The 22,388-nt window shown below is 40.6% G+C and overlaps 1 protein-coding gene across 1 annotated transcript in view; it reads right to left on the bottom strand.

The window, feature by feature from the left end:
- The window catches only part of EEA1 (early endosome antigen 1), a 68,922-nt gene extending 47,265 nt beyond the window's left edge, over positions 1–21,657 (bottom strand). Inside the window, exons 1-3 of the mRNA XM_066549603.1 lie at positions 21,555–21,657; positions 13,596–13,688; positions 70–197 (exon numbers count right to left, since the gene is read on the bottom strand). Coding sequence (XP_066405700.1) covers positions 70–197; positions 13,596–13,688; positions 21,555–21,578 — 245 coding nt within the window. The 5' untranslated portion in view covers positions 21,579–21,657. The remainder of the gene's footprint in view (positions 1–69; positions 198–13,595; positions 13,689–21,554) is intronic.
- Between the last annotated feature and the right edge of the window lie 731 nt (positions 21,658–22,388).

The raw sequence follows: 22,388 nt of genomic DNA, 5'->3' as shown, positions 1-22,388 counted from the left end.
ACCTTCAGTGTAACTAGAAGCGGCTCAACACCAGCACAAAAGCACATGCACAAATGAGTACTGTTTCACCTTTCTGGTGACAGATGACCTTCCCCTCCGTGAGTTGAATCAATGCCAGAATTATGAACTGCTTCATAGTGCTTGAACAGCTCCTCTGCTGATCCATGAGACTTCATACAGAGAGGACAAATAAAGCCCTATTACAAAAAGGAAAAACAAACCAACAAAAATATGAAATACATTTCTTTTCCATCTTATTTTTATACAGAACTGTAAATTTTGTTTGTGAATTTAAGAAGTAGTAAATGCAATTTCGAAGATTCATACTAATTCTTTCATGCTCTAATAAGAGTTTTTGCAATTGAAATGTTAGAAAATGCCTGCAAAAGGCACATTCCATTATTCAGTAAGTTTTTTCCCCAACAGTATTACATACCAGCAACAAAATTTTATTTAGCAAAACAAAAAGGACTGTTCTGCAATTCCTTTCCACCCCCCAACAAAACAATTTTCCATACAGCTTTTCATAAAATCACATTCTTACTCCAAATAGAAGGTAGCATCTGGAGTATGGTCTTTAAAAAGGAGATATAATGAACCACTCTAAAGCACAGTTATTCATAAACTGATTATCTCCATATTGAAAGTACTGATTTTAATATGGGCCAGACAACTAAGAATCACTTTTTACCTTTCATATAATTAATTGGTAAATGCCATTCAGATAAACACCACATCAAGAAAATCACATCTCTACAGATCTGAAATATTCCATTTTCTTTCCAGCATACATACTACAAGCTTACCAGAGTGGAAATTTAGCAGATCAATGCCCTCATTCTACCCATTAGCCCACAAATGAAAACAGTGTTATGTTCCTCTTTATGTATCTCTAAACATTCATGGAGTGTTCAAGCTGCCACTTACCAGAAGTACCATCCACCTAATTTTTCACCATTTATTACATCTGGTGTTGAGTGCTGGACTACACACTCATGAGTGGCTCCTCACTCATGTGGCTATCATGCCAACTCTGAGCCCAATTCCCATCCACACTTCAGCCCATAACAGCAGCAACACTGAGACATTGCCAGAGTAAGAGCTAAAAACCTCGTCTCACATTCAAGACTCCCTGTAATTCCAAGCAGTGCAGAAGGGACCTCATGTAAGTGGGGTGCCTGTCTTTAACTTTTTTAAGGCCCCCTGTCCCTTTAATTCATTTCAAATATGTATTTTTACATTTATATGTTATCCTTTAGTTTCTTACGCCACTACAAACTGTAGTGTACTCCAACATTAAACCAAGGCTCTCCAGTATCCAAGATGAGAGCACTCCTCTAAATGGGATTATCACACTTCACCTAGCACACACTCACATACGAGTTATGGAGGACACATGAAGACTTTTGGCACTTTTCTGCTCTTAACTTTGCATCTGGATGCTAACAGATTTAAATATTAGGACAAAGTGAACATAATGAATGCGTATGTTGATACCACAAGTAGCATTCGTTTATTAATTTGGTATTCATAATATTTTGTTTCACGAGTCACTAAGAATTCAACAACATTTACCTGGTTTTAACCCAGAAAAACTACTATGTTCAGCTACTCAAATGTAACCTCAGCTCTAAACAGAGCCTTCATAACCCCAGCTCTAAACAGAGCCTTCATAACTTCTATTATTTATTTAGCGTTTCAGAAATTAATTACCAAGTACAGTTGCTTGTCAAGTCCACCACATATCATATGGAAAACTAGTTTTGTCACAACTAGACCAAACAAAACAGAGTACTCTTTCCTAAGCAGGAAACAGGCATCAAACCTTAACAACCATTTATTTATTTATTTGCAGAGTTGATCAGCACAGTTTCACTCCAGATTAAACCAAGTTAACTAATATATAAGTATAGGTAAAGAATTTGTTCAGCTACTATGTTCCCAGTAATGTTTATCTGATACAATTAACATAGGATGCCAGTGAGAGTCACTCTGAGTGCAAGAACCAGAGAGAGTTGCCTGGCACACAGCAAATGGCAATGAACCATAGGGAGTCACAAAATATAGGACTGGGTTTTCTCCTAGTAAGTTTTATACAGAAGGAAGTCAACTTCACACAATGACAGTGCAACAGCATCCTTTCAGGACGAAACTCTACTAAGCAGTTTTCAATATTGTGTTTAGTTTCTCAGTTTTGTGTTTAGTTTCCCAGTGATGGGAAGGTCTGCTGTTCATAGAGAAAAGCTGTTCATAGAGAAAAGCATGTGTTCCTCACAGTTCCAGTAAGTGCATCTAGAAAGAATGACTGCAGAAAATTGCTCTGGCCTCTCCTTCCTTTTGCCCTTTATCTCTTTTCATTTAAACAGCAAAATCTGGTTTTTTGCTTGGGTTTCTTTTTTGTGGTTTTATTGTGCTTGGGGTTTATTCTATGCAAATAGGAGCCCTAGAGAGGAGGAAAGAATAGATTACATGTGCAATTAGCCCAGGGGGACAGCAATCGTTCATCTCAATTATTGGGCAAAGCCAGCCAAGATTTCCAGGCAGGCAGGGAGGCAGATTTGCAGGCAAGGTCCACAAGGACAAGCAGCCACAGGCAGAGCATAGCTGCTGAGCAAAGGGAATGTGCTGCAGTTGTGAGCCTGCAGGGTGGAGGGAGACAGGCATATTGTCACTGGTAGATGGGAAACATGGACAAAACCTCCTCCTCTTCTTTTTAGAAACTGCCTTCCTCCCATACAAGCAGAGATAAAGCAAGCATCACCCACCAGCCACAGCCTCTCCACCAGCACTGTCATGATCGTGGCTGGCCTCAGTTTTGGGGGATCTGGCACTGTTGGAGTCAGCTCTCACATGCACCCTTATTCTAACGCAGCTTTTGCTGGGGGTCTGACACACAGGCTCTAACAGAGTGAGCCATCACCCTTCAGCAACAAAGTACCCATGGGAAATGTCATCTTGCCATGGGAAATGTCATCTTTCCTGTACAGAGGTGGACAGGAACACCAGCTCCTACAAACACAGGCAACTAGCACTCATACATAAGAGCCTCAAACAGCACAAACCCAGGAACCAGCTGCACCTCACAGACTGATAATATCCAATGTCAACTCTGATGTCAGCAGCACCAATTCAGTTGCCTTCACAGTAGGAAAATCAGAATCATCAGGATCCTTCTGGCAGCAGTCAATAACAGGTAGAAGTGTGTAAGTTTCCTAGATCTGTAACTATCAGCCCCAGTGACAATCTTGTTTGGGAAACTGGACTGGTGGATCACTAAGTTTATCTCTTCAAAAAATTTAAAATTAAATACAGCCAAATAAAAAATATCTCTCAGTACCGTCTTGAGATGAACCCTGTAAATATGTTCAAAAGTGTACTTTATTATTCTAAAGACAAACATGTAAGAAACCTGATAGTCTGAGATGCTTAAATTTAGTGAACATTTCTGTCAGTTTGCAGGAATTCATATCAGGTCCAACATATTCCTACATCAGGACCACACCTGTCTTGGATAAAGAGGAGATGGTGCAGCTACAACCAAGAGGTGTCATCAGAGCCTGGGGGAGGAGCTGAGGCATCCTGGCCAGTAAGCCTGCACCTGGATGGATACCTTAACTAACAGACTCCTTTACAGAAGAAGCAAGTATGAGAATATCTTGAATTTTGGTTTCCTTTTAACATGTACTTAGGGATTACCTTGCATAAAGCACAGCCACAGAGAAGCAAAAGATATTTCACATTTTTCATTTAATAAAAGCAAAGACTTTTTGGGACTTACAGCCCCTTCAGTGCTGCACTGTAACTCATGATTCCCTAGCTGATGTTTCTGGTTGGGTTTATCTTTCACTTTACACAGAAAGAAAAGAGTCTAAAAGAAGTTAAATGATGATTACTTGGGTTTGTTTTTATATCTTCTCACCAAGAAATGACAATTTATTGAATTCAAGGACTTTTGCAGACGCCTGACAGTTTCACAGAAAACAAAAAATAATCCACAACTATATGCACTAGTTTTTATCAGGAAGAAGTTATTGAGATCACCACAGAATTTCTGAAGCCATGCACAGAAAGAACAATTTTTTAAAAATGGCATTCAAACCAAACTCCAATATACATGCACAAACAAACAACTAGGAGACAGCACACAATTTACAGCTCAAAACAGCCCCTAACCCAACAGTCTAGGCATTCCAATGAGAATGAGTGAGATACTAAACTTCAAATCCCAATTTTCTGATCTCATGGGAAACATTCTTCTTTCAGGAGGCCCATGGGCCATGCCAAGCATCGAGCACCACCAGAGTACCATGCTGTTTGCAGTGGGACAGGCCTTCCTCAGTGCAAAGACTCCAAAACACATGGGTTTCACTCACAGCAGAACTGAAACTGCTACACAGAAGTTTTGTAGGAAAGCATCTTGCCTCAGCTTGAGTTATAATGCCAAATTTCACTGAAGATCTCAGACTCCATGAAAGCACCAGAAGATTTTTTTTACCTACCTTCCTCAAGATAGACTTACAAATAAGCCCAAAGAACAAAAAACTACTTACCTCCTCTAATAGTTGAGATTTATTTTCAAGCTTGATAATGTTAAGCTTCTCAGTGCTCTATCTCCTTAAAGCCATTCAAGGTAAATTATTTCTTTCTGGTAACATTAATATTTGTATGAATCATTAAGACAGCATTCTTTGGGAAGTATGCCAGGATACTAAAAGCAACACTAGAAGGAAAATCTCACTACAAAAACTAGCATGGAATTTGGGGGTTTTTTTGTGCTAAAATAATTTACAGAGCTATTAACTATTGGAAGAACTTTGGCCTAAAACGTTGAAACACAGTGCCCGGCAAAAGCAGGGCACAGACCCACAGGCAAACAAGTGCACAACCAGACAAACTGCAGGCTACTATAGAGTCCTCCTAATCCTCACATAACTATTCCCAGTTTAAAATCATGTAACAGGAAAATGAATGTGTAGGACTGAAGGGTTTCTGGGTTTCTGTCTTCCTATATTGCTCTGTAGGACTAGGGGTGATGGGGTTGGCTGTGTAAATAAGTATTTCAAAAATGTCGGCCTTTTCAGAATATTGTCTTACTTTTAATGATTTTTTTTCATCAGCTGAAGGCTCCCAACTGAGGTTTGAAAAACCCCCAACATTTACATGTAGTTGTCCACTCCCCAATCACTACCAATGCAGAGCTATTCAACACAGTTAATGGAGCAAGAAACCAGTCACCTGACTGAACAGATGTGCATACCTTAGGAAGGGTCAGCATAACACCTCCCAGGGCTCCATCATCAGTAACTGGAACCTCAGACACCTCCATATAGATGCTTTCAATCTCTCTTCTTCTGCCAACTGCTCTCCTTTTGCCCTGAGCTTTAATAAAATGGTCTTTTAGAGCCAATATGAAATCTTGCCTTAATTAGTTAATGAGTGAGAGCACAGCTTACTTTACTCAAAGTTCCTTTTTCACAAATTAAAACTGGAGGACGGTTGAAGGATAGTCCCATGGGCAAAACAGTTTTTACAGGATGGAATTCAGCTGTGCTCAGGTCCTTAGAATCCAATAAATAAGGCACCTTATTTAAGTTTTAAAGTCACAGCCATAGCAACTCAGCTTCCTTAGCTAGAAGATGATCCAGATGATAGTGAAGTCAATCCCATTTTAAAACAGCATAGAATTGAATAAACAGTCCTATTTAGGATGCTATGATTGCTGCTGATCTACAGCTGTGTGTGGTAGAGAGCCATATAGCACAAATAGCTTCATATAGCACAGAGCTGCATTTACTAATACAAACAAAGCTCCTGCAACATCTTGTATTTTTATTCCAGCACTTACAACATGGGTCAAGCTTAGAGAACCATGGAACTTCACTGCTTCACTGTTTTCCATTCTTGGAAAATACTTAAGAACTGCGGTAAATGAAACAAAACAGAAGAAAACAAAACAAAACAAAAATCCACACCTCAACCTCACAACCCCGGAGAGCCATTTCAGGATAACTGACACTTTATCATATGGAAAACATTCATGACTATTCTACTATATACATGCTATAGGACAGCTTAGCCCAAACCAAAACCCAGGATGCACTTTAACATGCTTGGAATTCACATGACTAGGCTTTAAGTTTAAATAGATTTGAGTATCTAAGTTTCACTGTTGGTCTTCCAGAAATACCAGGCCAGCATTCCTAGCTACAGCCTGTTGCCAGTGAGCTGCATGACCAAAAAGCCAACAGCAGTGATTGAAGCCCAGGGCTGCAACACCTTCTGGCCACGACCTATGTCTGTCCATCTCTCAGAATACAGACTTACTCTCACACAGCTGCACTGGTACAATAAGCTGTATGCTGTGAATAAAGTCCAGCATGTTTAGAAAACTGAAAGTAAGCTCACCATTCACGTTTCTTCCTCTGCAGGTGAACCTCCACAATTTTCCTCAATATAAGACACACATCTTCACCAGCACTCAAACAGTAAGTCCAAGCTAAAACCCAGATATTCCCCAGTTACACAGTGATTTAAAGGCTGAAACATTTTACATGATGGAAGATCAGAAACTATATATTTCGGGCCAATGGAGAGAAACATAAGTGGTATTTCAGAGCTGAAAGATGTATCAAGTAGCTTCTAGATTGTTATCAGATAGATATCAAACAGATATTTTCCAAATATATATCAAATAGATATCAAACAGATATTTTCCAAATATATATCAAAGCAATTAATTGAATCCTCAGGAAGTTCTCAGAAGCAGCTTAAACAGTCTGCCTAGACAGTGAGGGCAAGACTACATTTCATAATTTATTTCAGAAGGCCTACATATTGATTTAAAAAATCATGACATATTTTAAGTTAAAGAATAAAAAAATTAGGTCACTCCTTTTATATATTGCTAAAAAGAAAATACAGTTGACATTTTTCATGTCTTTCACCAGATAAAACCCTTCCCTCTGTGTTTATGTAAATAGTAAGATGACAGTGGCTTTCTCAGATAACATCTCTATTTAATCATTAGAAAAATAGGTAAAAAGGTCATGTTGAGTATAATTAAGACCTGCAGTCCATTTCAATTTTACAAGTATTTAAATTTCTGGACAGAGAGACCAAAGATGTATTTATGTAGTATTTTATACCAGAATGTAGAATTGATTTCTTCCTAGAAAAGAAGCTGGATTCTTCCTGAGAAGAATAGAACCAACATAATTTTTTAGTTCAGTTGTCTTATGTTTTTACTGCTACTGATGAGTAAGACTAAAATTGTGTCACAACCTGCAAGACTACAACTTTGTCATCAGTTAGAAATTCTAATCCAGTGGGATCTATTTCTTAAAGAAAAGTCATATTCCATGGCCAAGTCAAATCAAATCAGTATCTCTAATTCTTCATTCTCTTAATACTGTTCAGATGTTGAAGGAAGTTAATATACTAATATAACTCAATAATTTTTGTTTGTGTGCAAAGCAGGCGAGTACTGTTGAGGTGAAAACAGGCACAACAACCTAATTTGACAAGCAACTGAAAGAGAATAAAATATCAGCTTTAAAGCATTGACATGATGCTCTGTGCAATAACAGTCTGCAACACTCCAAGGGCATGCATAGAAACAGAAGATTCAATCAATTGCATCCACAATAAGAGACAATCAGGGGGAAAAAACATAAAGAATGCGATCTTTTAAAAGACTGACTTAAAAACCATACATTTTTGCACAACTACTATGCCAATTTACCTTCTCTGTAATTCTGCTATGAAAAGCCTATTCAGAAAACATCAAGGTCATATCTTGCTTGTATTAGCCAAGAAATACATTCCTACCAAAAGTCTGGAAATTTATGAAGACTACCCAAAAGAACTGTCTGAAAATTGCCTTAGATTTAGCCCAATGGTGGATAAGACAACAGATATTAACAGCCACTATATTCTAATGCTGCAGGGGTACCATTCAGCGGTTGCTTTGGATGCCTCAGATAAAAACAGCACAGGAGGTCTCAAACTATGCCTCTGTACTGACTCACTGTTTAGATCTTCCAAACGTCCAACAGAGACTGTCAGGAAATGCAGGACACAGTTTAGAAATGTATCACTCCTTTCAAAGAAAAGAAAACAAAACAGAAGCCACCACACAGCTTTTGTTAGTGACACCATTGTATACATGGAAGTTGGGATACAATGTTTGGGAACTTGGCAATGTGTGGGACTTTCATGCATCGTTTGTTTGGTTAAGTTGGCTATACGTGGACAGACATTTGCCAACATTTTGATGGTTATTCCTGCAGCTGAATAGGCCATTGTATTTTAAAGCAAGGCTTCATCACACCTTGGGGGTCAGGGGAAGTATTACACTGACATTTTCACCAGTTATCATAGGTTTCAACCCCTACTTTGCAAAAGAGGGCTGCAGAGAGCTGCTCAAGAAGATGGCCGTAAACCAGGCTACAGGTGAGTGGCAAGAAACCTTTCCCACAATAGGACACTGCAGGTGAGAATGCTTGTTACTGAAAAACAAAGACGATTCTCACTGCATGGAGGACAGAGAGGAAGGAAAAGCAAGGAGAACACAGGGGCACTTACTAAAATTTTCATCAGCTGATAGGTGTATCAGTGGAAGGAGAGTTAGCAAAGAAACTACATGTAAAATCTAAAGCAAGGTACAAAGGCTTTTGTTAACTGTGTAACAGTTTTTCAAGTCTCACAAAGTGTATCTAAACACTGGCCTTGCAACACACCCTATCTCCTTGTTTAAGGAGAGCTCACTAGCAAAAATCCTGAACTCACAAGCTTCTTCAGCACTCATTCCAACAAAAGGTATTTGAACTCAGTACTATGTACTATCCACAGTACTAATCACAAGCAATACCACTAAATATTAACAGTTTAAATAAGGCAAACTGAGCAATGTTTCATATGTCTGCTACATAAGATGACACTGATAACATTTTATCATTGTTATAATGCTGTCCCAGAAAGGGCAGAGATTGAATGAGGTGTGACAGCCTGGCTGTGTTGCTTTTTCAATGTGTTTGCTACAAATGCAAACTATTCTTTTCCATCAGCAAACAATCAGCTTGCTTGTTGACTTCTCAGTAGTCAAACATGTTAAACTTTTCATACTAGTATTGACTATAGTTATTAACAGAATTCCCCACTTTTTCAATGCTTCTAGGCATTCTCACATAATAAAAGATCAAACTGAAAAAAACCCCACACATACATTTCCTTTCTTTGTTTCTCACCTCTTACAGATATTTACAGAACGACAGTACAAAGAAACACAGCTTTAGCAACAGGAAAGAGCAACAGCTAGAAACAAGTGAATTTGTATTTCAAGTGCTACACTCAATACATAGGTTTATCAAGTTAAAAGCTGTAATCAGCTCTTCAAGGGAAAAGCACTGACCAAGGAACTGACAAAAAGTCAGTGGAAAAACAAAAACTCAAAGTGGGCAAAAACCCAGCAGTCAACTCCATAAAATATGCTAAGCAAAACCAGCTTAAATAAAACAGTAACTCCTTCAGGTAATCAAACCACCTCTGATGGCTCACATGCCACAACCTACTGATGCCATCACATAAGGAATGCCACAGCTTATTCAAGTACAGCACTTGCATCGTGACCAGTTAATAAAGAAAATAAGAAGTTGACTTGACCACAACAGAGCACTACTGACAGCCTCTGCTTCAACAAGAGGCAGTGAGGAGTCCATCAAAAGCCATACTCAAGTTGCCTTGGCTCTGAGAGGTCCCACACCACTCCGAGAGAGCAGCACAGGTCAGTCTTACCACAGATCTTCCTCACTTTATCAGCTGACACTTCACACTTGAAATGACATCTCAAGCTATCTCTAGAATAATCAATGTATTGACTCCTTCCATCATTTTTGGGAATAATATCTAACAATTTTAAGTTTTCCCTTCAAAAAGACAGTGTAAATACACATCAAGTATAAGGAAGGAAAAAGGCACTACCTAGCAAATATAACACCAAACCCAATAAAATCACATCACACACACATCCTAGAATAAACACTGAGATTTCAAAACTCAGCAAAAGTAACATTGGCAGAAACAATGTAAAACTTCCCCTCTATACAAACCCATTCAGTGCACAGCAAGCTGCCTACCCCCAGAAGTCCAATCTACTCTCTCAAGGTTTGCAGCAAAAAGAATCAGATAGCATTGTGCAGCTGGAGGCTGTTAACTTCCAGACTCTAACTTCTTCTAGTTCTGGAGCATAAAACCATGCATTTTGTTTTAGGTGTGAGTTTTACACTGCACAACTGGAAGAATTCAGAAATGCACTACAATTTACATCTATTAACTGAAACAGCCTTCACATTTTCTTGGGGGCATAAAAAAATCCAGTAAGATTATCTATTAAATTTTTTTTCCTAATTATTTTTATAATTTTGCTGCAATACATAAGCTCCTAAACATGTTCAAAAAGTGAAGTTTCTGAGTTTTTTATATTACCACCCTCTGTTCCCTTTACCCAATGTACCTATCTTGCACTAAAAATCCACTTTTAAAAAAAGTTAGCTAATAAGAACTCAAAACACTTCTTTTCACAAAGGATGTGCCCGATCCAACACCATGTTTATCATGATACTGAGTTTGATGTCAAGACAATCAAATAAGGAAAGAGTCTTTTTAATAAGAAAATCAAGCAAAAGTAATTTAAAAAGAGAAGCGTATATATCAGTGACTGCAAGTCTTCCAATACTGCAAATATTTCATGTGACAGACAACTGCAAACCACAAAACTAGACATGAATTAATTTTTCTGGTGAATGTATACTTTGGAATCATGCACATGAGGTCAAATTTTGTTTAAGCAAGGAATCAAAAGAAACAATTTAAAAGGCTGACACCAGGAAAATATGTCATTCATTTAAAGCAGCCCATCACCAAAGCTATTTAAACAAAATAAACAAGACCCACACTAGTAGCTGGGAGGTCACGAAGCTCCTGTCTTCCTTCTGCCCCAGTGTGCTCACTCTGGTAATGTTCAGACAGATCAGTGGGAGTTACACACACTTTCATACACAATGGACAGATGAAGCCCTGTGAAACGCATATTTGTTTATAAGAAACTAATAAAGACAAAAAATTGCAGATCTGGAATCAAAAGTTTGAATTCTTATGTTGAAAGCTCTCTACAATCACCAAAAGCAAAGTCTGTTTTCCTTTTGGAGAGAGAATTTTTAAAAACCACAGCAATACCATAGAGAAAGCAAGAAGGAAGAGTTATTAAGGACATGAAAATAAATAAATCTAAAACATGCCCCAGAAACTAGGACCATGCTGCATACCACTATGTGTTTTCCTCACACTCTTGGTGCCCCTTCATGTGACAGAGGAACAAGCTGCATAAAATATCATGAATGAAGCATTACAAGGCATTAAGTCACCTCATCACAAGGTTTCCCATAAGGGTGCTCAGATGTTTCAGACAAAGAGGGAGGAGTGGTGCAGTGAGACTGCAGAAATGCCTCTATAAATTAATAAGCAAGTATGCAACAGCAGCAGGAGAGGCTGAGGCAAACCTGTCTAGTTAACACAGTTACATTATACTAAGGAAAGCACCATCTCACTGGCAGACTCACTGCAAGCATGGAATATTTAGCAACCCTGTACTGTTGACAGTTGCACTGGCACCTAAGCTGCAAAGGTAAGAGAAACTTAAATGTTTCCTCCCTGGGCAGATTGCACAGTGAATAAAAGACTTCATTATAGGTCTGCCTGGGACCTGAAGTGCCGATATGGTCACAGACAGGACATGAGCAATGTTTACCTCTTCTTGAGCAGTTTGAGCAGTCTGAATTCAGACTTTCCCACTCCTTCTGGTTCATACTACAATTCTCAAAAATCAGGATTTATTTCAACCAGGCTTGAGGAGAAAGGAAACATACAAATCTGCACAGATTTCATAATTATTCTCCATTTGAATCTTGCAGCAATACAAATTAGAAAACCTAGCCAAGAAACTGGAGTGAAAACAAGTTAATGGACTTCTGACTGCAGAATAATGTGGAATATTATGATAAAACAAACAGCAAACATTCTGCAGAGACTAACTATAGTGCTCCTGAAGAGAAGCTCCAGGAGAGACAAGACCTCAGGGAAGCTGTGAGGGAAAAGGAAGGCTAACAGATTCGAGTAGTGTTACATGTGAATTTAAAAACCCATCACCAGGTTCGGAGCTCAGTTTCAAACAGACTTCAGAATTCAATGCTAAGGATAATACCCAATGCAAGTAATGATGGAATTATGGACAACTTAAAGATACTTTTTTTTTATGTAAAAAATGCGTGTCAAAAGTGACAAGGCAGTCTTTGGTCTGACCCAGTTTCAACTCAGTAGAAAGAACAGCCAATGAGGCAATAGTGCAGGCACATCACCACACTGAAAGCTCCTCCCATGCCAAGAAAATACTGCTCCATTAATACTGAGGTACCCTATAGCACCCACAAGCTGTACAGTCAGCGATGCTGCACTCATATTAACAGAACTGTATCATTTTAACCAAACTTTAGAAAGGAGAAATCATCTCATTGCATGTTTTTATGCCTTAATCAACTACAAAAGTAGTAACATTTTTAGTCTTCAATTTAAGAATATTTATTTGCTTCAGGGACTGTTAAATATGCACACAAAACAGACTAGAACTCAAAACTGTGTGACGTGTAGAACATGCAGCAAAATATTATGGCATGTCTGATTACAATGATGCAATAAGGCATTAAGAAAGTAGAAATAAGCAGATGCACAGATAGGATTTTAAACAGCACAGTGAAAGTTCCTCTTATCTTGTATCACACACTGGAGTATTTGAATCATCACACACTTTACTCAGGGTAATAAAGGGCACTTTGCTCCATTTAATGTTGCAATAGGGGTAATTAACTCTGCACTGTGTATGTATGTTAAGCTCAAAACATTTTCAGGATAGGCAATCAGGCTACATTAGCACAAATGAGCTTCAACAGCCAGTGAAGTCAGGTTGCATTTTTCAGAGTTAATGTCAGACAACACTGTAAATACAAAGACATTAAAATATGGGATTGCAGCAAGAATAACAACTTATTCTGCTGATTAAGTATGGCATGCAGCACATGAAACACTGATAGGATTTATACTCCAAATACATTTATCTACCAAATAAAATTCAATATATTTGATACTTCACATGAAGGAAGAGGTTTCCAGTATACATTATAGCTTAGCAGAAGCAAGGTGAAACTGAAGTACAAGCATGATAAAATGTCAATCCTTGTTTTTTGCAGCTCTCATGAAAGATTTATTAACAAGGAGTCTTAAGCTTACATCTCATTGCTTTTAATTTTAATAATTCATCTCTAGAATTACAGGAAGAATTGCTTGTGATTACTTGGATAGATAAGCCTAATTAATAGTTACATATAAACATGGCCTAGTCTTTTTTTTTTTTATTTAAATAACAAACAATTTTTAGAATATGACATTTGCAACCTGATATTTAAGAAGGGCATCAAAAGTTACTCCAACAGCTCCATGGAAGCAGCATCCAAGATTTAAGACACCAGCCCCGTGAATGTGCACAGTACCTCTGAGGAGCCGTCGTTGTTCACGTCCACGGCATTTCCAGGTGTGGCAGATGAATCCGAATCCGAGCTCTGAGACCCACCTCTACCTGGAGTCTGAAATAGATGGGCAAGACAAAAGTGAGAGTCTACATTTTAATACTTAATAAATATTTAATAAAGCACAGTACATATCCTATGCAAAGGCCTCTCTTCTACTTGTTGGAATACAGAGGTATTTTCCGTCCACAAGAAGTGAACAGGTTGACAAGCAATTATATAACTTTCAGCACAACACTACAAAAAAAGATTCTATCCAACACTCTCCATTCATAAAAACCAAGCAGATACCAGAAGCAAAGGCCAGGATTTTAAACCACTTCCTCTCATGAATGTTCACAACAAAACAAAAACTTTGGCTAAACTCTGCCCTTGTATTACTCTCAGTGATGTTAAATTAGGTCACTGTATCCTACAGAAAAACAGTAGAAATTACCATCTAAAAACTTTAATTAGTAGTAAATTAGTGTTATCCTACTTTCTTGATAACTTGTCTACATTATGGACAAGCCCTTAAATATATGAAAGACAGAAAGCTGAAGTTTGAGAACCCTGTTGATTCAACAAGCACACAAGCAGGTACATTGTCTTGATTGGAAAAAATAGAAGTAATAATCAAGCCTGTGGTAAAGTGAAAACACACCAATCCGTAAGATAACCTATAAAGATTTTTAACATATTCATAGAATATTCATAGAAATGTTAAAAATCAAAACTACAGTATTGATTTGAAATTACAGACTTAGATAAAATAAGCGAATAAACTTTAAATACTACATGATAATAAACTTTAAATACTACATGATTCAAAATCTGAGTAGATGGATTGTATCTTATAATCCATATTTAACTATAGCTTTGATTTAAATTTGTTTTAACTTCTCTTACTCATCTCCAGAATGTCACTGCTTAACTGATGCAGAAGAGTAAGCATTCTCAAAGGAAACATCATTAAAAAATTATCTCAATATGTATATGCAATCCTAGTTTCAACAAAGAACAAAAAGTTCATTATCTAGCTCCAGTATGACAATCTCAAATGGGATAAAGTAATGCTACGGCTGTATTTTGGCCCATCTGGAAATACTTGTAATGCTATAAAGGATTTTATATTTTAATATAAGAGGATAAAGAATTTAAATATATAGATAGAAATCTACAGAGAGAGGGACAGAATTTTAGTTTCTTGATCTTGGTGCCTCCAAAATCTTATCTGGAAAAGAATTCTCTTGCTCAAATAGCTCCTTTTTTTTGAAGAAAAAAAATCAGTTATATAACCTCTTATAAGAAATCTGCAGCACACATTATTCACATTCTTTGAATATTAAGTATATTTTCCTGCTTTGTTTTAAAAAGATGTTCTATTTTCAACTTTCATAGATAACAAAGATAACAAAGATAATAAAGCCTTTTACTTTTTATCAAATCTAAAAAATATGTCATAAACAGGTCAAGTTTACTGATAAAGGACTTAATTCCCAGTGATATACACTTCAGTTTTGGAAAGGCTCTGAAGACTGGCCAAAGGGAAGCGAGGAGTGAAGCACTAAGCTATGGGGCCTGGTGACAGTAAGAGAAGACAATCACCTCTCCTTATTCCAGCCTTCTCTGAAGTTATCAGTTATGTGATCAACATACTCTGGTTTTCCTACCCCATGGCTTTTTCACTCTAGCTGTATTGTATTTCTAAAGAAAGTATGAACACCACTTCCTTCTAGCACAGCATACAAAAGGAATAGGCAAGACAATGCAAGCTCTGCAAGGTAATAATAGGAGAGGCAAAAAAGGGGGTAAGCAGAGATACCATCCACATACAAAATATGTCAGAGTGAAGGCATTGGTACTTCCTCCCAGGGTTACTGGTACCGACACTAAACAAGGCGCATCCCAGCACGGACCACAGGTGCACACTCCTCAGGGTTCCACGTGACATCAAAATGAGAGGACCAGCTGATACACTCAAGGGCAGGGCTGCCACTCAGAGGGACCTAGAAACGCCAGAAGAAACAGGCCAAGGGGAACTCTATGCAATTCAACAGGGACAAGTGCAGAGTCCTGTGCCAGGGAAGGAGAACTCCTGGCAGTAACAGAGGTCTCTCTGCTGAAAAGGACTGAGGCCTTGTGTCAGCCAACACGCCAAACAGGAGCCTGCAGTGTGCCCTGTCTGCAGAGACGGCTGCCAGGAGCCTGGACTGTGCCAACAAGGAGCACAGCCAACTGATCAAAGGAAGTGATCACACCCCACTGGCCAGCAGCCAGTGGAGCACATCAAGATCCTGCTCTCCCAGTCCAGGGAGAACACTGATAAACCAGCACGAGTTTAGCAAAAGGCCACCAACACATCTGGAGATGAAGCATCTGACCCATGTGAGAAGCTGAGGGAACAGGGTTGGCTCAGCCTGGAAGAAGAGACAGCTTTGGGAGTGCCAAATAGCAGTCACATCACCACTCATGAAGAGGCCATCAAACAGAGGAAGCCAAGCTGGTCTAAGCTTGGGAAGACCACAGTGGGAAGACCAGACACAAAAACTGTAATGAGAGATTCCTACTGGATGTAAAGAACAGCTTTTCCAGTATGAGATAGGCCTGAGCAACTTGCTCTTGACCTCCAAGCTAATCCTGCTAACTGCTCAGACCAGGGAGCTCCTGAGCTCCCTTCCTGCCCCAACTTTCAGTAGCATTAAGAAGTGCTGCCCACAGAAACACACACCCTGCAGGAAAGCTTTGAAATACAAGGTAAGTAACTCCATTAATGAACATGTGGGTTGTTTTCCATTGACAGTCAGAAGAAAAATATCTAAAACAAATGCTAAGTTGAAGCCAGGTCTCCCAGGAAGACAGGTAAGTTAGAATACTGCATCTAATGTTTCAGTGGCACTAAGAGATGGTCCAACTGCGCCTTTAGACAGGCAGCATCTACCTCCACTTTTGCAGTATCTGAACATACACTTTCAGCATACCTAATGAATCATTTTGTCCCAAAAACGAGAATCTTCTGCAACAATTGACATAAAATTTTCTTCACCTCATATCGTAACTCCTTATACAACACTCGGCACATTTTTAATTGCCCATCCCATTTCACACCAGAGTTGACTCCATTTTGCAATGAGATTTGCATATTAAGTTTTGCTAGTTCTAGCACTACAAATTTGAGATTATTACAACCTCCAGGTTGCAAGCTCTTCTGTTATTACTCCACTGTACACTGTTATTACTCCATGGTTGTTTAAAGTACTTGCTTTATGAAACACTTCAGACATGCTATAATCACACTAATAAGCATTGAATGGCATGTCTTATTGCATGCATTGTATGACAGAAATTATTACACAGTACCTGGTAAAATCCTTTAACCTTTCAAAAATCAATGTGTGCTCTTGAAAAGAGAAAGCATAATTCCAAGCTAGATTTAGAAAGCTTAGTACAAATGGTGACATTTACTAGTGAGTGCAATGCATGGGAAAGAAGAGTGAGAAGGAAAGAGGCCATTAAGTAACTTTCAAGTTATAGTTCACAGTATCCATTTGCAAAATGGATACGAAAAAATAAATAAAAAATTGGAAGAATGTTAAGGAAGCCAAGATCAAAAACCAAATTAATTTATCTTTCAAGGTTGTAATGTAATTTAAATATCCTTCACCTACCAAATAAAGAATGGGACATTGCAAATGTGTTTTTAATTGATCATTGCATCATCAAATGGTCTCACACACACAGTCATGCTATGCTTACATACCACTCTGGTATCACGTTCCATTAAACAAAAAAGAATCACAACACATTGAACAATTTGGACTTTGTGATCTATGAAAGGACTCAGAATGATGTTCTTTGTTTTTAGATGGCCTATACAGGGGAGCAAATAAATTACTTACTGATCCCAGAGAAAAAGAAAATTCCCACACAGGCTTCTGTGTATGTATAGTTACAAAAGTAACATTTGACATCTGAAGGCATACCCAGAGTTGAAAGACTAATGCAAAGTTAGTCTTTGATCCAACATACTTCTCTCCTAACTGTCAATTACATTTGTTTACTCTGCAGAGAAGCCTATGTTTCTACTGCTAGCCCTAGAGTTGTAGAAGTAATATGCTAAACTTCATCATGCTGTTCTCTATGTTTTCTCAAAACTGCAAGCTAATATAAAGAAACATCATTAACAACAAAAATTATGACAATGATTACAGCTTGTTTTCTGAAAAGGAATAGAAAATTATATAATGAGTGAGTTGAGTTAATGCTTTAATATGAGGGAGTATAAATATGGACCACTACTGCGCCATTTTTGCATAGTCTTTTATCTGTCTATAGCTACATTCCTTTCAGTCAGAAGACTCTTTTCAGCAATTTTAAATTCAGAATCAATTAAAACCTCTGAAAAAATATGTAAAGCCTTAAAAAATGTGAAAAAATTCAGATTTAACAGTTTTTTCCAGCACAGATTTAAATATGACTACTAAGGGTACTACTACAACCATAAAAAGGTCCTGAAGCAACAAACAAGACACAAAAATGAGAAGGTAAGACAGCCAAAGCCCTTGTTGCCAAAGAACTCTCGGTGCTCAGAACAGTGTATTTTGCCATACAGAACAGTATCACCATTTACTTCTAAAGCAGTGTGACGCTACTTTATGACTCTGTAAAATGAAATTACTCCTGACTTCAGAGGGCATAAAACTTTTCTTTCTCATCATGCCATCAGTTTCACACAAGCACACTTTGTGCCCAGGAAGAGGCCCACATGCTCCCTTTGAGGAGAGGGCAGAGGCACAGCTGCAGTTCAGCATCTATCCAAGTAAATATGCTATCAAGTGAGCCCTGCACTTATAAATGTGAAAAGAAAATTATAAGTCAGGCATGAGATGCAATGATTTCAGACAAGTAAATACCTCTGTGCCTGAGCTTGGAGTAAGAGAAAATGTGACTGTACTACCTGAGCTACAGAAATGCCTGAAAAGCACTGTTCTCCCCCAGACACCAAGATCTCAAGACCAAGAACTCAAGCATTAGTTAGAAACAGAAAGCAATAGAAGAGCACAGAGAGCACCCGACAGAGCAGAGTAGCCAACAGTTGGAGACTGTTAAAGACAAATAATGGAGACAAAAACTAATGCAAAAGTAGTCACACTGGTCCAATAGATGAGTCGCCCACTAAAAAACCATGAGCAATGGGTAGAAGGCTCAGAAGGAGGTCAAAGTAATCAGTTTTCTACCAGCTGAAAATAAATGCCTCCTTGCCAATACAAGAAATGAGCTCTGCTTTAACAGGCCAGAGGCAACTACCACTGTCCCATAGTAGATTAACAACAGAGAGATGACACAATGCCCACAGAGGGCATCAAAGTTGAATACAATAAAGAAAAGACTACTCTCCAAGGAATCCACCAACAAAAATCAAATTATTTGAGCAGGAAAGGTGCATCTCAGACATTCCATGCAGATGCCTTTGGGAAAAACTACCTTTTTCTAGATCAGTATGATGAACAATGCATGAAACCAGGAAGTGACAACAACACACCAAAGGGGGTGTTATGGTGCAAACATACAACACAGGTGGATCTCTGAGATGTCATGTTGAAAACACACATAAAATTTAGAAACTTGTAAAAAAATTTAGAAGCTTGGAGGGAAAGGATGTAAAATGAGAAGCTAGTTGAAGACAGCATGGAGATACTAACCTCAAAAGTCAAATAAGTAATGTTTAGTATATAATACTTTCTACTTTGAAAATATGTCATTCAAAGTCACAGTGAAAATGCTTTTAAAAACAGAAATTACACCTGGGGATGAAACAGAAAGGTGATCAAGGTAGAGAAGCAGTATAAAAAATAAACATTTGATCTTTAGAAACTTCAGGAATCAGAAACTATAAACCATATCTTTGTAGCTGTTGTCTTCCTCCTTTGCAGCTTGTCAGCCAGCTGAGTTACAACAAAAAGGAATGTAATAAAGAATTCCTTTTTCAAAAAACATGCTTTTATAACTCAAAATGACCAGCTCTCTGGCTAGAAAGAGTGACATCACCTCTAAGCATATAATACTGATAGAAAGGTAGGGTTTTTTTGCCAGCTATACAAATGATGGACAATCAAATGGTCAAGTGGAGGTGCCTTATCCTTCAAATTACTGCACAAGACACATGAAAGATATTAATAATTATGTCCTTTATTAAAATATCTGACATATACCTAATGTTCATTTTTAATATCAAAGTACAGCAGAAGTATTTTTCACAGTTTGCCAACCAGAGCGCAAGCCAAAACGGTACGTATGTACGAGGTTGTGCATGCAATCACAATTTTTACAAAGTGCCTAAAGCCCCTTTTAGTATGAGGTGAATTTTTAAAAACCTAGTTATTTTTGGCAATTAAAGGTTAACACCTTCAAAAATCTTGGCATTTCTCTATTTAATTTTTAGGCAGAAAGAAGTCTGTTTCACCTTTCTTGACAATAATCTCGTAATTTTCAGGAGCAACTGGAGAACTATTTGTTCAATCTTTTAAAAAAAGATGTCTGTTTCTCACACACAAACTTTTGCATTGACTTTAGATGTTTATAAGATGTGTTTAGCAGAATTCCTACTTCGGGGCAAATATCCTTTGGCACTGTATGAAGCTTTTTCCTCTTTTACAGAAGCCTTCCTTGATGGCCTGGTGTTTCTCAGAATCAATAAACACCCAGTTAACTGCTGCCAATATTTAATTAGGTCCGTACTAAGTTTCTCTGCTTGTTAGCAGGGCTTCCCATTAAGCTTCAGGAAGGAAGTTCTTCCTTGTAAACACGAAGCTCCAAATAGACCAAGATCTTCACCTGCTCAGGGTCTACGACTGAAAAATAAAAATAACCTGAGAAATGTTTTACACTGAAAAAGTTGGTGGTATGCTTACTTTACCCCTAACTCTCATTCTTGTAACAAGGCTTCTTTGTAAGGCAGATAAGGAGAGCAAGCCAGCGTTTCCAATGAAACACTCTCTCGCAGAGGTGTTATGCAGCACGCTTTGGAAGCAACAGCTGATAAAACGGGGAGAGCAGCTGGTTTTCCCTCTAGCCGTGAGCGCCTCCTGCTTGACACCGACCCGGCTCTCTGGCGGTGCGGGATCTGGAGCGCTGCCTGCTCACCGCCGGCGTGACTCAACCCTTTTGGGTGCATCCCGCGCCGAGCCCGCGGCCGCACGGAGCCGGGACCGCGCCGGCACCTGCCCCGCAACAGCGCCTCCCGGCAGCTCCCCCCGAGCCGCAGGCCGACTGCAAGGGGACCAGCACCGGCGCGGGGATCTGGGCAAGCGAGAAGGGTTTCATAAACGAGTGGCACAACTTGGCTTCGCAAGCCCGGCAGAGCTGCCCGAAAAGCCGGCTCCTAAAAAGCACGGGAGGCAGCCGGACGGCGTTAAGAGCCTGCTGCCTGCCAGCCCCTGAGGAAATCACCGCAGGTCTCGGCGGCGGCTCTCCCCAGGCCGGGCTTCCCTTTATCCTGCCCTATGAGCGGGCGGCCGCAGCCGCGGCGACGGGCGCAGGCGGCGGGCGGAGACGCCGCCGCGCTACGGAAAGGAGCCACGCCGGCCAGGGCCGCCCCTCGCCCCTCCGACAGGCTGGGCCGCGGGAACCGCCCGCTGCCAGCACCTCCGCCCAGCCCGGGCACGACACCGCCCCCAGCCGGGACGGCGGGCCCGGCCCGTCCTGTCCCGTCGGGGCTCGGGCCGTCCCACAGCGAGAGGACGGGGGCGGACAAACTCACGGCCTCCGGGGCCGCGACGGCCCCAACCCGCACCCTGCGCCGCAGGACGGGCCGGACAGGGCCGGTGGCTCTGGCTCTGCCGCGGGGAGCGCAGCTCCGAGCCCGGCCGGCACCAGGAAGCGACACCGGCGCGGCACCGGCACGGCACACCGCCCTCGCCGCTGGGGCGGGCCTCGCTGCCTTACCCGCTGCAGAATCCGCCTGAGCATGGTGGTAGAGCGCGGATGCCGCCGGGCAGCCGCGGCCAGGCCGAAGGAAAGCCGCGGGGCCCCGCAGGAGCCCGGTGCGGCCCGCTCGCCCCGTGACAGCCGCCGCGGCCGGGGAGGCGGGGCAGCCGCCGCGCTCCGCCCCGGGGAGGGGCGGGTCCCGCGGGGAAGGGGCTGCAGCCGCCGCCCGGCCGCGAGGAGCGGGGGAGGCAAAGCGGGATAGAGGTGCGGGATGTCCCGGGGGCTGTTCCCGGGACGGGATGGGGTCTGCGCCCTGATCGCTCCGCGGAGCCCGGGCCCCGGGCCCCGCTCCTTCCCGCCGCACCGGGCCCAGCGCCGCAGCTCTCGGTCTGTCCCTGCGCTGTGCCCGGGGTCTCCGGTGCCCTGCCCTGGCTGCTGAGGGCAGGGCGGGGGCGGCGGTGTCTCTACCCCCGGCCCTCGGCCATTCTCCCCTCAGGGGCTGCCCCAGACTCCCGACAGCTGTGGGCCCCTTGCTACTGGCATCCATCTGGCATCGGCCGAGAGAAGGACAAGGACTGTAGTTTGAGCTTGCGGCTGAGGGCTCACTGGAGGAGGCAGAGCGCAAATGCAGCCCTGTGTTACTTTATTACTCGTGCGGCACGGAAAGTACTGACAAATGAGCGTTCAGGGAGGATTGTTGAAGTGAACTTGTTTGGATAATTAACCTCAAATTTAATTCTGATGAAGCAGCTCCTTGCTTCAAGCCCTCAGCTGAAAAGACGACCTTGTGGTATGACCCATTAGGTGTTTTTTAAATATTAGAAAAGCACATTTTACTCACACAAACACACA

Source organism: Molothrus aeneus, chromosome 5 (genome assembly GCF_037042795.1).
Source record: "Molothrus aeneus isolate 106 chromosome 5, BPBGC_Maene_1.0, whole genome shotgun sequence".
Classification (NCBI taxonomy): domain Eukaryota; kingdom Metazoa; phylum Chordata; class Aves; order Passeriformes; family Icteridae; genus Molothrus; species Molothrus aeneus.
This window is presented reverse-complemented; position numbering and strand designations above follow the sequence as displayed.